The sequence below is a fragment of the Ceratotherium simum genome, chromosome 5 (assembly GCF_057802395.1).
Source record: "Ceratotherium simum simum isolate JZ-2026a chromosome 5, ASM5780239v1, whole genome shotgun sequence".
In the NCBI taxonomy this organism is placed as follows: domain Eukaryota; kingdom Metazoa; phylum Chordata; class Mammalia; order Perissodactyla; family Rhinocerotidae; genus Ceratotherium; species Ceratotherium simum.
In genome coordinates this window covers 69,656,361-69,670,942 of record NC_141904.1, presented here as the reverse complement: position 1 = coordinate 69,670,942, position 14,582 = coordinate 69,656,361, and the positions used below count along the sequence as shown (strand labels likewise).

At 39.5% G+C, this 14,582-nt stretch overlaps 1 protein-coding gene across 19 annotated transcripts in view; it reads left to right on the top strand.

Moving 5' to 3' along the window:
- FOXP1 (forkhead box P1) overlaps positions 1-14,582 on the top strand; it is a 577,255-nt gene that overhangs the window by 493,958 nt on the left and 68,715 nt on the right. For all 19 annotated transcript variants that reach the window (XM_087431333.1, XM_087431334.1, XM_087431327.1 and 16 more), the window contains one exon: positions 1,318-1,522. In XM_087431333.1, the coding sequence (XP_087287459.1) occupies positions 1,318-1,522 (205 nt within the window). The remainder of the gene's footprint in view (positions 1-1,317; positions 1,523-14,582) is intronic.

The following is a 14,582-nucleotide window of genomic DNA, read 5'->3' as shown; positions in this document are numbered from 1 at the left end:
ATCACGTTGAGATGATTATCTATCCATTGTATTCTAAATGACAAAAATAAATTAAATTTAGACCTTGGCATTTTTTATTATGTGTTTCAAATGAATATAATGCACACAGCCTTCTTTTTTAATTCAATACCTTAGGTGTGGTAAGAAACATGCCTGTTTCGATTGCTGCTATAGAGTCAGAAAATGGCAGGCTTTCTAGGATAGCTATGTTACAGTTGATTGAAACAATGAACTGCGATCCAGACGTCCAGTTCTAATGCGGAATTGCCTTATGGTATGCAGGGTTCGTGATTTCCTTTAGGTGGCTTTTCAAAAGAAGTAGCTGGTGGTGTTTGTTGTTGTTAGTTGCTATTTAGAATATTTTTCTTCTCTGCGTGCATGCGCTAGAATGTGCACTGAACGTAGGATTTGGAGATCCTGGGCTGTAGAGGCATGCTGCCAGAATAAAGGCTACAAGGCCCACAATAGTGAGATTGACACACTGATTGTAACTCTTTGTGGGGGAAAATACAGGTTGACACTTACTCCTTGAGACCTGTGTCCATTTTGACTCCCTTAAAAAACAAGAGAACTTTATTACTCCCAAGTTTATTTTACGTTTTCACTTTATTCTGCAATGGTTCATTAGCATTGATCTAAGAAATGACAGTAATAATAGTGTTACTTGTATAAAAAGTTATACAGTTTTTCAGTAGACACATCCATCAATTAAGCATGTGGTACTAGAAACCAAAATTAATGAGGAAGATAGGTGTGTTAATGAAATAATCATAGTATAATCAATTTGACTGTTAAAAGTTGAAAAGCATTTCAGGAAGACGATATGAATTCATAATTTATGTCTAAAAGTGATTAATAAAAACTGTATTTAATAACAAAGCTATTTGTCATCATTTAAGACTTAAGCACAAAAATTATTCATTTTGTGGTTCATGTTGTCATAATAGTATAGTTGAACCAATGTATTTTGAGCCCTTCTGTGTGTCCAAAAATACGATAACATCTATCCGCTTTTCTTCAAAAATCTAGAAACAACAGTTTGGATGGAGGCAATACTGTCTTTGCAAAGTAGCTGTCTTTTGAATCCTTTTCACGGGTGTCTTTTATGTGTGATGAGGGCACTTCAGCTCGGCTTACTCAAGGAGGACAGGGTTGTTACTACTGCCTTTGCCTGAGTTGGGAGGGGGAAAAAGAAACTGCGCACACAAAAACCCCCCTAACACTAGGCTTTGTTTACTGACTCTTTGATTTAATTACTGTTTGAAGAGGATGGAATTAACTGTTAATTGATTTAATTATCCAATTTGTTTGTTTCAGGCATGATTCCAACAGAACTGCAGCAGCTCTGGAAAGAAGTGACAAGTGCTCATACTGCAGAAGAAACCACAGGCAACAATCATAGCAGTTTGGACCTGACCACAACATGTGTCTCTTCCTCTGCACCTTCCAAGACCTCCTTAATAATGAACCCACATGCCTCTACCAACGGACAGCTCTCAGTCCACACTCCCAAAAGGGAAAGGTAGGAACGAGCCACTGACATGTGTCCAAAACCATCTTTAACCTGGAGGGGTGGGTGGCCTCGCCTCGCTGTATCTCAGTGATCCCTAATTGGATCCATGTGACTTGAATGGGCATATAATTACTTAAGAATGTATTCAATATGGTTTGAGTGTGAAGCATCTAATTATTTTCACCTTTTCAACATGGAATTAGCACTTATGTAGATCTAACCTAAGCTTAGGAACCCAGGCAGAGTCTTTTAGCTTCTCATTGGATGGGTGGCGTGTCAAGGCTTCCAAGATTATTCTTCTGCCAACTTCTCACTCCATACAAGCTGATTTCCTTGGCTCTAAACGTCTTCTAAGGGAATGGCAGTATCTGCTGTGGGCAATTTGGAATCACAGTTTGAGAAAAGGTAGAACTTACACTACACTGCACTGGCCTCCTTGAAGGCAGGCCCATCTTTGTCATCATTGTGTCCTGAAGTATATGGTCTTTTTTACAGTAAACGCTTAGTGAAGGTTTGTTTGAAGGGTGGAGAGATGGAAGGGGTCCATGTGTATACACACACAAACACGCACAGTACACTTACTCTTGATCATGGGGGACATGTTATAGCATTGTCTTAATTGCCATATTCCTATTTAGAAGTTAAGACTTTATATTTTTATATTGCCCTGAGCTTCACTTGGATGTTAGTGGAAAGCTGAGGGTTAGAGACCCAGACTACATCATGAGAGCACACCGTTCTACGAAAATGAAGCTGTTAATCCATGTTATCGTATCTTAGCACCCAGAGCGTCAATACTACTGTGGAATCCTTTTCAAAAGTAGAATATATATATAATGCTCCTAAAGTTAAAAAGTTGTTTTTCAGTTTACTGTTTTTAAACAGTTTTGTATATATTTCCTATACAGAACTTCCACACATGAAGAAAAGAGACCTTAAAAGTAATATGTGATAGTAAATGTCATTTCTATCAGGAAAAACAAATTCTATATTTTGTTTTTTAATAAAAGTGACTGAGTGGATTTTTTTAAATTATATTTTTTACTTAAGCAATTACAAATATAATTTCATATATTTCTTCAAATATTGAACATTAAGAAGCCCACTGGTTTAATTAGATGTGTCTTTATACCGCAGCATTTTATCTATTTAGAGCTTAGTAATCACAGAAAAAATTATCTGAATATTTGTGTGTGTGTGTGTGTGTGTGGCTGTGTCTGTGTGTATCATGTTCAAGCATAAAAACTGTGAGAGGTTCCCAGAGATAAGGATTATATATGTTTTAAACAAAACTTGTAACTATCCTTTTAAGATCAGTTTGGAGTTTCTGTGGCAGACATAGAAGAGCCAAAAGATGCTTTAAATTGACTGGTTTAGAAGAGTTTGAAGAATAGAATGGTGGACAGCAGGAATCAGTTTGGACCCCTTGGACCTAGTGTGCTTCTGTTGTTTCCTGTGAGCATGGATGTGCATGTCTGGAAGCCACTCTTAGCTCTTGCTTTATAATCTCTTATGATGTCTTTGTAATTAAAAAAAAAAAAATAGTAACCCTTAGATAGCTTTAAAGAAAAGGTTCTAGGCTGTCGTCCTTTGCTGCACTTGGCTGTTGGTGTCCTAAGGTTGATGCCATCCATTTACTGTGGAGTGATTGAATTACATCTTTATCCATAGGCAGAGCAGGAGGCCGTATGCTGAAAAATGCCGACTGATGCACTTAAGGTATTTGTTGCAATCTTGTCGGCCGTTGTGGAGCCTGCACAGATTTCCTGTGACACAGAAAACTCTTCTTGTTTAGATGTACTGTGCTCAGTTTCATTCTAAAAGGTTATGTATCTGCATTCAGGTGATAGATTAGCAGTGAGGCAAGTGGGAGAAGAATAGCCCTTTTCATGTCTTAAGGTGCATTTGAAAGTAAATGGACCTAAGAGACAGTCGAATTCCAGGAGAATAAGTTTGTTTGATTTTATTTTAACGGTCCTTATTTGTCTGCACAAAAGTTGGGCTTCATCTTCGTTATACTACATGCTGGGATCAGAATATGGATCAGAAAAGAACTGAGATTCCACTGAGCCTTAATCTGGATTTAAAAACAGGCCGTATTTTCCAATTGTACATGCAAAGAAGAAACAACTGTGAAATTATATGCCACTAGTTAATCTCTTTGATCTCTCAGTTTATATTATCTGGTAGGTTCCTAGTTGTGGCTTTATTAGAAGAAAACTCATCAGCACATTTTAACTGAATGTAGTGAACAAGACAAATGAGCACCTTAGGTTAAAAATAATTCACAAGTTATAAACATACAGAAGTGATCACTAAAAATTCAGTTATTAGTTAGCCAGCTTTGCATATATAGATACTTATAAGTATTATGTAGTTTTACCTTATTACAGTTTATTTTTAAATCACATGTGTGATACCTTGTTTAAATAGTGGAAAATGGTAAAAAAAAAAAAAAAAAAAAAACTCTAAAAATATGTTCTCACTCTATGTGTCGTTTGTCCCAGGAGTCCCTTGGAGAAGTTTCATCCCCTACTCACCAGTGCGTTTGTGAAATGTCCATCTTTCCAAGCTCTCCCTTGATTTCTGTGTAATATTCTTTCCCCCTCCATTCTACTGGAGCAGTATATGAACAAGCAGGAGACCCTGCCACACTGAATAATAATGTAGCCCCTCAAACTCAGTCTTAGGTTAACAGCTGAAGAATTCTTTTTGAAAGGATTTGGGAGTGCTCTGTGTGAAAATTTGTTGGAAAGAAGGCAATGTCTTGAGAGTTTTTGTTTATCTTTAAAGTACCAAGATGTCTAATAATCTCAACTGGGCTGCCTTTTGGAAAACCCCTCCTCCACTGGTGCCCCTGTGCATTTTTCGGACTCCTGTGAGCAGCCGCTGCAGCAGCAGCTCTGGGGTTTGGTGAGCTGCAATCTGTTAAGGAGATAAATAATGTGCTTGGCATGACACTCCTACTCTCCTCTTTAATTTGTCTTACACAAGGAAAATTATAATTAAATTATTCAGGGTAAACCCTTGAGTGTAGAGAAGGGAAAAAACACACTTTGGTAAAGATTGCCAATAGAAACCCACTTCCCTGTTGCGCAGGGTAGAGACATTTATCGATATTCAGCACCGTCACAGGAGGAGCAGCCCATGTGATCTGTGAGGCGGATACGAAGGCTCAAATCAAGGCTTGTTAAGACCCTGTCCCTGCACACTCCCGGACATTCAGCATCATTAGAATTCAGGACTGGCACCGTGCTTCGTGCTCTGATTTTCTTCCCACAATTTAATAATGTTTATCGTGCTGATTATATAGAAGTTCACTGGTGCAGTAAACATACCTCCATTGTCAGTTCCTGAGAGCAGCGTGTGGGGATGAAGTTCAGCAGGCAGAAGCTCAAGGGGGCTGCAAGAGGAAGCAGGCACCTTCTTGCCTCTCACTGTCATTTTATTCCACAGGACCAGAGAGGCATGACTTCTTAGGTAAATAGACAAAACTCAGACCTGGGATACCTGTCAACATGGAGATGTTATCTCGTTTCCTTAACTTGCCTGACTATCTAGCTTTAGGAAATTCCAAGTTTTGGTGTGGGTAAACAAAATCAACGGAATGCAAATGAAACATTTATTAAAATGCTAAATTTAGTAAAGCCCTTTGAGCTTCTTGGATCAAAGCAGCTATGTAAATACAAATAGCAATTACTACTTAAGTAATTGCCTGAATTAAAATTCTAAATATCACATTATCTTATGGTGCACTGGGGAAAGGGAAGGGAACTCACATTTAATCAGTTCTTTCTCTGTGCCAAGCACTGGCTCAACTCTTGCCTTTGGAGTGATGTCTCATTTTATCCACATGATCACTGGGAAACAGTAGGGATCATTATACCCATTTTGCAGAGGAGGAAATTGAGTCATAGAGATTAAATAACTAACCTAGGGTCACAGACTGGTCAGTGGCATATCCAAGATCCAAATTCAAGTCTCTCTTTTGGTTTATAAAACAGCACTTAAACTGTTTCCATTCAGCTTAGAAGTGAATGCTTAATTATGATAAATTAAAATCAGAGTTCCTAGAAGAAATTTTAAATTTAATTTCAATTTAATTCAACGAAACGTGTATTGACTTAACCTACTGTGTGCAAATCAGCACATTTAAAGGAAAATGCCAGAGTTTCCTCTATTAGGGTGGATGCAGATATTTATTAGGCCTTTCATGAAGGGAGGAGGTGGTAGGATTTGCAAAATATAAATCATTTACTGTCTGAAACAGCACATAAAGAACAAAAGTAGACCCCATGCAGGATTTGCACACAGGCAAATGCAAAACAAGCCTTTCTCTCCTTGAAAAGTATCCTCACTTTCCTTCCTGCCCTGTAAATCTTGCGTTTCCTCATTGAACACATCATATGGTCTTTATTCTATTTCAGCTGTCCTCTGTAGTCCGTGTCAGAAATACTCCTTTTTTCTGATCCTTCCCAGCTTTTTGCTTTCAGTTCACCCACCATTAGTAGATGTTTTATAACTTGAGCATTTCTCAGATTCATAGCTCTTCTAAATATTTGTCCCAAGGCTTCCTTAAGCATTTGGTGAAAGAGGTTTCTTTAAACTCTGGAAAGATTATGGTGGTTCAGCCTCTTCTCTCTTTGAGGCTATTATATTGTTCTCAGAATCAGGTGACCCAAATTGGGCCCCTTTCTCTCTGAGGTCTAACCTGCCTTCTGTCCACTCAGTGTTCCCTCCTTCGTTCTCTTTCTCGTTCATTGACGCATCCCCATGGATTCCAGTGGCTTGCATTTTCTACACTTCACAGTTGGCAGCTGCCTTCAAATAACCCTGAAGGTTTTTGCTTGGCTAATGTACTTTCAGACAATTTTGCTTGATACACAGTCTCTGTTTTTGATTTGTGGCCTCTTGACGTATTGCCATGTATTTGACTATATAACAATAATATTTGTGTTTACCAGCCCCGCTATTTTCATGAGGCAAGGAACTCTGAAACGTGGACATGCCTGATGTTTCATTTTTCTTTCTAATTTTTTTTTTAAGCTAAATTCTGTGTTGATGAATAAATATTGGTGCTCTTGGTTTACTTGCTAAAATTCTAGAGGCTTGGTTTCAGAACTGTTCCAGTTACACAAGCCTTTAACTTTTGTGTATTTTCATATTCGTAATTAGGGCCTATTGAGCCAGAAATTTAAGCAGTAAGCTCTAGCTCCCATTACTCTGAATAGTTTTTCCTCCTTTCAACTTTTTTATTTTATTTTTTGAAAATCAGATGATTTCTTTTGATTTGAAGCACTTGAGCAAACTAGTTACCTCAAATCTTTCTTTCCCATGAGAGCATTTTGGAGAACCTGCAGTCAAATTGTCCCAAATTGTTTTCAAAATTGTTACTGCTACTTCCTGCCAATATATGTTGAAGCAGGTGATCTGTAACAGAAGTCAGCAAATTATGGTCTACCAGCCAAATCTGGCCCACTGCTCATTTTAGAAGTAAAGTTTTATTGGGACACAGTGGTGCTCATTCATTTACACATCGTCTATGGCTGCTTTCCTGCTACCATAGCTCTCTTGAGCAGTTGCAGCAGAAACCATTTGGCCCACAAAGACTGAAATATTTACTAACTGGCCATTTACAGAAAAAATTTGCCAACTCTTGACCTTAACCATAAGACCAGTGTTTCTCAGATTCCTGATAATATTCTCACAGGTATTTGTTAAAACATACAGCTTCCTAGGCCTCTCCCATGAAGATTTGGATTCCATTGGTCTGCGATGGGGTGGGAATTTGTATTTGTCATACATATCGTAGATTCTTGCTACTCAAAGGCTGCAAGCCAGCAACTTTGGCATCACGTGGGAGCATGTTAGAAACGGAGAGTCTCGGGCCTCACCCCGGACCTACTGACTCAGTATCTGCATTTTAAGCAGATCCCCGGGGCTTTGGCATGCACATTGAGGTTTGAGAAGCAATGTAAGTGGCATGTTCAGTTCACCTGGGTTTTGGCGCTGTTGGAAAAGACAGAGTTTTCCCCCTCAAATTTGATTAACATCCCAGACGTATTCAGTCCACAAAACTACTGCTGGCCGTTCTTGTGTAAATCAACAGTGTAGAGGTAGTATTGCTGGAAGGAATTGGTGCCTGGCGTATGATGGTGATGATAATGCAGCTAACATTTATTGAACTGTTCCTTTGTGCTGGACACATACATAAAGGACTCGACGTAGGCCTTGACACTGATTTTCCCATTTCGTACTCACAATAACCCCATGGGGTACTGTCTTCTTTGTATGGATGGTGTTGTTGGGCCCAGCACGATTTTCTAACTTGCACAAGCCACACAGCTAGTTGGGGACCAGGCAGGGGACTGGAATGAAGGTCTCCCTGACCATCAAGTCCTCGCAATGACTGCCATATTCTGGTGGTTCTCCGGTGAGCTGCTCATCAGAACCACCTTGCCTCCGCCCCAGCCTCCTGGCTTAGAGTCTCCAGGAGGTAAAGCTCGGGGGTCAGGACCAGGCCATAACCTTCAAGGGTGGTAGCCTGGTGCCAGACCTATGTGTTCAGCCATAATTTGGGAGAAGCCCCAAGTGGTTCTCTGCTGCCAGTTCTCCAGCCTTGCCTCATGTTTAAGGAGGTAAGGCAGGTGACTAGCAGTGGGGAATATAAATAGCGGGCTGGGCGTGTCGTGTCAGGTGTTGTAGGGGACCAGAGAGAGAAGTGGGCACGGCCAGTTGCAGAGGCCTAAAATACAGCTGCTTTTTCCTGCTCCAAAGCAGACTCTTTCCTGTGTCCCCTGTCCCTTGTCTGTCTGCACAGGAAGTAGCCTGTTTAGGGCAAAAGCATTCCTTCTTATGTCAGAAAGAAGCATCCGGGGGCTCATCAACATTTTGTACCCCAAACATGCAACTGGGTGTTTGGTGACCATCGTACTTTGAATACCTGGGATTCATTTGTCTCATTGCTTAAAACCAATTGCTTCTGGGTCTTAGAAGTAGGAAGAAAGGCTCTCTTGGGGGAGTGTGGCATGGTGCTGATCACCGCCTGTCATTCACACATGCAGGAGGGCAAGGGGAGAAAATCTGTAAAATATTGGCGTGCCACGAGGGATAGGTTTATGGATTTTCTTGACTGTTCACTTTTTGTGGTGATGAAAAGAGAAAAACTCAGCCATTATTTTCTAACAGCTGTGTGTCTTATCTCAATTAATTGCCTTTTACCATAACACACCATCATTAGACTCTATAAATCTTTTTCTATTTATTGTGTTTAAATGATAGGTGCTTTCCAATAAAATGACATCATTGGTCTGGAGAGTCACATTCATTTTATAACAAGTTTCAATTCAGTTGATTTTAATTTTTTTCTTGGAATATTGTATAAATGTGGATCTTGACCATGGGCTGTTTCATGTCTAATGTGCTAGATTTCCCACACAAAGTAGTATTTGACCCTCAGTTCCTCTCATCGTGTAGGGTCGATATTATTTCTGATGAGTTTCTTCTGCTGATAGGGTTTTTTTTCCTGCCAGATCCCTTTATTGGCAGCCAGCCATTTTACAGGTGTTTGCACTTGTGTGGAAGGGCCTGTGCCCCCTCCTCCCAAATATACATTAGCTTTCTTAACATTTATTCTACACCAAGGGTGTGAAGGAAAGCATATGGCAGAAGAACAGTAAGGACCAATCTTTTGGGAACTCTGATGGTGTTGTCCATTGACCTGGGTTTTGCCCATAAGGCAAAAAAAAAGAGTCTTGTTGAAATGTACACTTTACCACTTGGATTAAATGAATAGAAAATTTTCTTTGGCGGATATTGGATCCATCCAGAAGTGGAAAGGGAAGCCAAAGGTCTACAGAAGGCCATGTGCCTTGGAGAACTCCTAGTGTTATTCTCTCATTTGAATGACTGCTATGGATCCCATCCATGTACTTAAACCAATAATGGGGCCAAATGAGGGGGGGACCTACGCAAAGGAAGTCCCATGTTCTTAGGTCAATGATGGGGCCAGATGAGGGAGTACCTATGAAAGGCTTAAATGGAAGTCGTGTTGTTCTTTTTCACGACTTACAAAGATGCCCTTTTGCAACGGTGTTACCCTGTAGCCTGGCTCTGCCACTCTTTCCAGTGAGCCACCGCTCTGCTGACTAGCTCACTTGGGTAATGCAAATGAGCATGTTACATATGTATAGCAGTCCTAAAGTTCTTTATTCCACCCCTCTTTGTAATCAGTCAAGGCCTAAGTATATTATAAAGTATATTCTCCTCATTAAAACAGTAGTGGAAGCTCACAAAGGGAAATTGTTAATATGTGTTCCAGCTTGTCATTTCTGCCTGTGTGAATAAAGAAGATAACCGTTCCTTTGGGAAACTATTTCGGGAATTGAGCAATAGATATGCTAGCCAGAGAATTCTCTTAACTGTAATTTTCCTTTTTGTGTGTACTCAAAAATAACATCCTGATGGGCTCCTCAGTGCCTCTGCACATACAGAGCACAATTGCCACAGCCCAGGTGGTGCTAATATGGGACAATCCCCTGGGCACATGTCGCCAAGAGTTGTACAGCTTGTTCAGTGTCTTCGTCCATATGGCAATCTGTCCCATTCACAGAAAGGCATCAGGGCTGTGCGTGGTGGGTACTGTGGTCAGTGTAGTGTGAAGAGAAGGCTTCCACTCACAGCAGCCTCTGTGGCACAGTTTGTTTTATGGTACATCTGAGTTATAATGTACACACACACTCAACTAAGAAATTCCAGAACAGCCTTGCTGGTTTCCTGCTGCCACCCCCTTCATTTTCAGAAGCAAATGGTTAACTCAGCAGGTATAATTCAGGTGCATGAAACATACCTGGTTTATAGAAAGTCTGTTAAAAAAAACACACACACACACACACAGACCTTTCTGGGTGGTTGTTCGTGGATTAACTCAACTCGAAGGGTGCATGTCTGTACTCGAATTCTTCTATAAACTCTGTGGCTTTCGTTCATTCTTTCTTTTCTTTTTTTTTTTTTTTTGCATTTTCCGTTGTGAAAACTATTTTTATTGTAGAGTTTGGATTCATGGGCCAGTTTTTTTGGTTTTTAAGTCTTAAAATTAAAAAAGGGAAAGGGAGAAGAAAACCATTATCAGCCTCAGAAATCTGAGAGTAAAACATTCCCTGGAGGTGTGAGAACTGAAAAGGGAGAATCAAGAAAACAGAGATGTCCCAGTGAATAACGTGAAAAAATAGGGACATTTTAAAAAACACTTTGGAAAATTTACCAGAAGGCAAAGCCTTCTCCATTTATAGACTCAAATGTTGTTCTGCTTTTGTGTAACTGTTTGTATTCTTGTTTGGTAAACAAACAGACCCCATAGCAACTGTAGCTGATGATATTTATACTACCTGTAAGACTTCTCTAAACAAATAGACACACTTTTATGACCTTCAAATTTCATTCCTTTTATAGTCCAAGGAAGTCAGTCTAATGGCAAGTTGATCTTTCTTTCTTTCCTTTTTTTTTTTTTTTTTTTTTTTTTTTGGATAATTGGAGGTCTGTCTTTGAATGATATTTCCTATGTGTGTATTTTCCATCTTGGCCGTGAATATTGAAAGAGTTTGAAGGTGTATTATGGCAGAAGGAAAGAAAAACCTAAAGCATTTGTGTAAATGATGTGGTATTTGCTTTCAAGAGGGGCCGTTTTAGTCGTCTGATGGAATTTCAGCTTACACATCCGAAAGGGTGACACTCCACTGAAATTATTACTAGGGACCTTAGAATTGGCCAGGCATCTATGGCTATGTCTCTACTTTTTACATCTGAAATATTGATGGAAATATTCTGGTACATATGAGCCCCTATATTCAACTTACATTTTTCCATATGAGTCATTTTTACGACAAGAACAAGATGTCTCGTGTTAAAGATCAGTGTGAAAAATAAATGGCAGTTTACTTTAATTAGAAAAAAAAATTGACACCAAGAGCTGGAATAATCCAGTGGTGTTTGAATAAATTAGAGGATTGTACAGCAGAAATAAAAAGAAACTTAAGGAGAAATGGGAAATTGTCCAGAGTTCAATAAAAATGTATTCCTAAGTGGGAAGGAAGTCACTGGACAGTACTAACGTGTATCCATTCATTCCACGAAACTTACCAAGCTCTAACCACATGCCAAGTGTCCCAGGCTCTGGGGGCTACAGCCCTGAGCTTGACAAAGTCTGTTCTCATGGAGCCGACATTGCAGTAGAAGAGAAATAGAACAAACAAATAATTATATAATAAAAAGAGATAGAATTAAGTTCTGAGAAAAAAAATAAAGCAGGGATGGAGAAGAGTGGGGCTAAGGTTACTATTTGGATAAATTGGTCTGGCAAAGCCTCTCTGAAGAAGTGACCCTTGAACAGACGTGAAGAAATGAGGAAAGAGCCCTCTAGGCTGAGAGCACAGCAAAAGCAAAGGCCCTGAGGCAGGGGCAGAAAGAGAACTTGTTTTGCTGGGTCATGGCCCATACCTCATTTAGTGTGGGTGCAGCTGTGTTGTTTAGTGGTTGAGTGTGGGCTCTGAAGCCGGACTGCCTGCATTCCAATACCGGCTGCCCACTTAAGTTACTTAATCTCAGTGTGCCTCAGTTTTCCATCTGTGAAATAGGTATGATACTAGGCCTTGCCTCATAGATAACCTGTGAGGATTAAATGAGTTGATATACATTTTAGTCTCTGGCACATAGTATGTGCACAATAAATATTAACAATTATTGTTAATTATTATTAAAGTCATTTATTCATTCAAATACATTTATTATATACTAACTATATAGGTTCTGGGAATTAAAAGATGACTATAATATAGTTCTTCCCCTTTAGAGGCTCATAGTCTAATCAGACAGACAAATATGGAAACAGATTTTTGCAACACAGTATAATTAAGTGCAATGATATGAATAAATACAAAATGTGATAGAGTGTACCATTTGTTAAAAATGAGCACCACTAGACTATCATAGTGTATTTCTACCCCCCCGTATGCATCAGGTGAGGTTTGTTTTTTTTTTTTAAACACAGTGAGCTCCATGAAGGAAGGTTCCGTGTCTCTTGTCGATTGCTACATCCTGATTATCTAGCTCAGCCAGCTGGGGAGGCAGTAGGTGCTAAACTGCATTGCAGAGACTAGATGAAATGTTCAGAAGAAGGTGAACTAATGAGACATTACAGATCAAGAACCCATTAAGAGTAGTTATGTATTTGCAACCCTTTGGCCCCAGGTGCTGTAGAAGTAGCTGGTTAGCCTTTGTTGATACTTATAGATGCTCCAAACAAGAAGGAAATTTGGGTTTCTGGTAAGAACAATTCTCAATCTTTAGTTTGCATCAGAATCTTCTGGAGGACTGGTTGAACTACAAACTGCTGGACCCCAGCGCTAGTGTTTCTGATTCATTAAGTTGGGGTGTGGCCTAAAGATTCGCATCTCTGGGAAGTACCCAGGGACCCTACTTTGAGAACCACTGCTCTGGCACACCCAACTGCTGTCCTTCTGCTGTGTCATTCTTCCCTTCTACTATTCAAAGTGACAGAGAAGCAATCTGGATTACTATTATTTACTGTTAGTTAGGACAATCTGTGGCCAGTGCCAAGACTCATCATTTCAAAGAGAAAAATTCTTAAGAGTATGACCCGATATAAACTATTTTATGGAACAGAATTCCTTTTAAAAAATCCCTAATGTTGACCTTTAAATCATTGGAAGTACTCTGGTTTTGTCTTTCTGATTTCCTTTTTTTTTAATGCCTGAAAATGCTTTTTGTGTTTCATTAATGCCTACTATCCTTCTGTTCCTTGTACCAGTGGAGCTCCTACTGATACTTTAAGGCCCAGATGAAATATTACAGAATTTTATGTTCCAGCCATTTGTTCAGTTCTCTCTCTCTCTCCAACTGGAGAATTGGGCAGAGCTCTTTCAGAGAGGGTAAGAACTTAGTTACAGTCTCTATCAATGACCTCCAAATGTATTTAATATTCACCCCATCAATACTAACAATTTTGAATATGTACCCCTACTAAGTATACTTTTAATTAATTATATACGTATCTAATATTTTACCTATGTTATAAAAATTAGAGACTAAGACATATGCACACATTTGTGTATTCTTACAAAGGTTCTAATGTTATCTAAACACATGCATACAGAAATTTTAATATTATCTCACCACCCATCCGCAGATCTTCTTATGAATGCCAGTTTACAGACTCTGATCTAGCAACCCAACACAATGCTGTCACAAAGTAGGTGTTTAATAAAACATGCTGAATTAAGGGTAGAGAAGAGTTTAATCCAGTGAACATTAATGAACCATCTTGTACTACAGAGAAATAAAAGTAATTACGTGAAGTAGGAAGTAATTCTAAGGGAACGTAAAGGCAAGTGCCTAATGGTGTTGAGCCGTTTTGTATCTTTAACTCACTCGTCCCTTCATCTCCTGCTTTCTCATCTGGCCCTCACCCTTCAGTTACATGATTCTTCTGGTTCTGGGGTGCAACTGTGCTGACTTTCATAGAGTATCGGGGATGGGGATTAAACAGGAAGAATTGATATTGGAACTTTTATTCACGCTCTTTGGTTTTCTGAGTATTGTTGGTTCCTCTAACATATGGACAAGGTTCCACATAGACCTTGTGACTCACCAGTGCAAACACACTTGCACTGACATAATGAGAATGCCTGCCTAATGGTGTTAATAATTTTTGGATTAGTAGTCCCTATGTCTGTATTGACACAGTTGCTCACAGCCACTCTTTGGAAAGCATTCTGTTTTCTTAACAAGATCCCAGTGTTAATGCTGCCAGTGGTAAACTCTCCCTTATAAACTCAGAATAGCCCTTATTGGTGGCAGAAACAAAAGCTGGACTTCTGCCTCCTCTTGTTCTTTTCCTTTATTTATTCCTTTACTCGTCACCATGCAAACATAGGCTTTTTCTGCCTTTGTCATCGCCTGCTCTGTGTTTGTGATTGACTGATCGGAACACAGCAACCAGCCTCAGATCCTCAAGCTCTCATTCTCTCCTCCATTGTCCTCCTGTGCCACATAC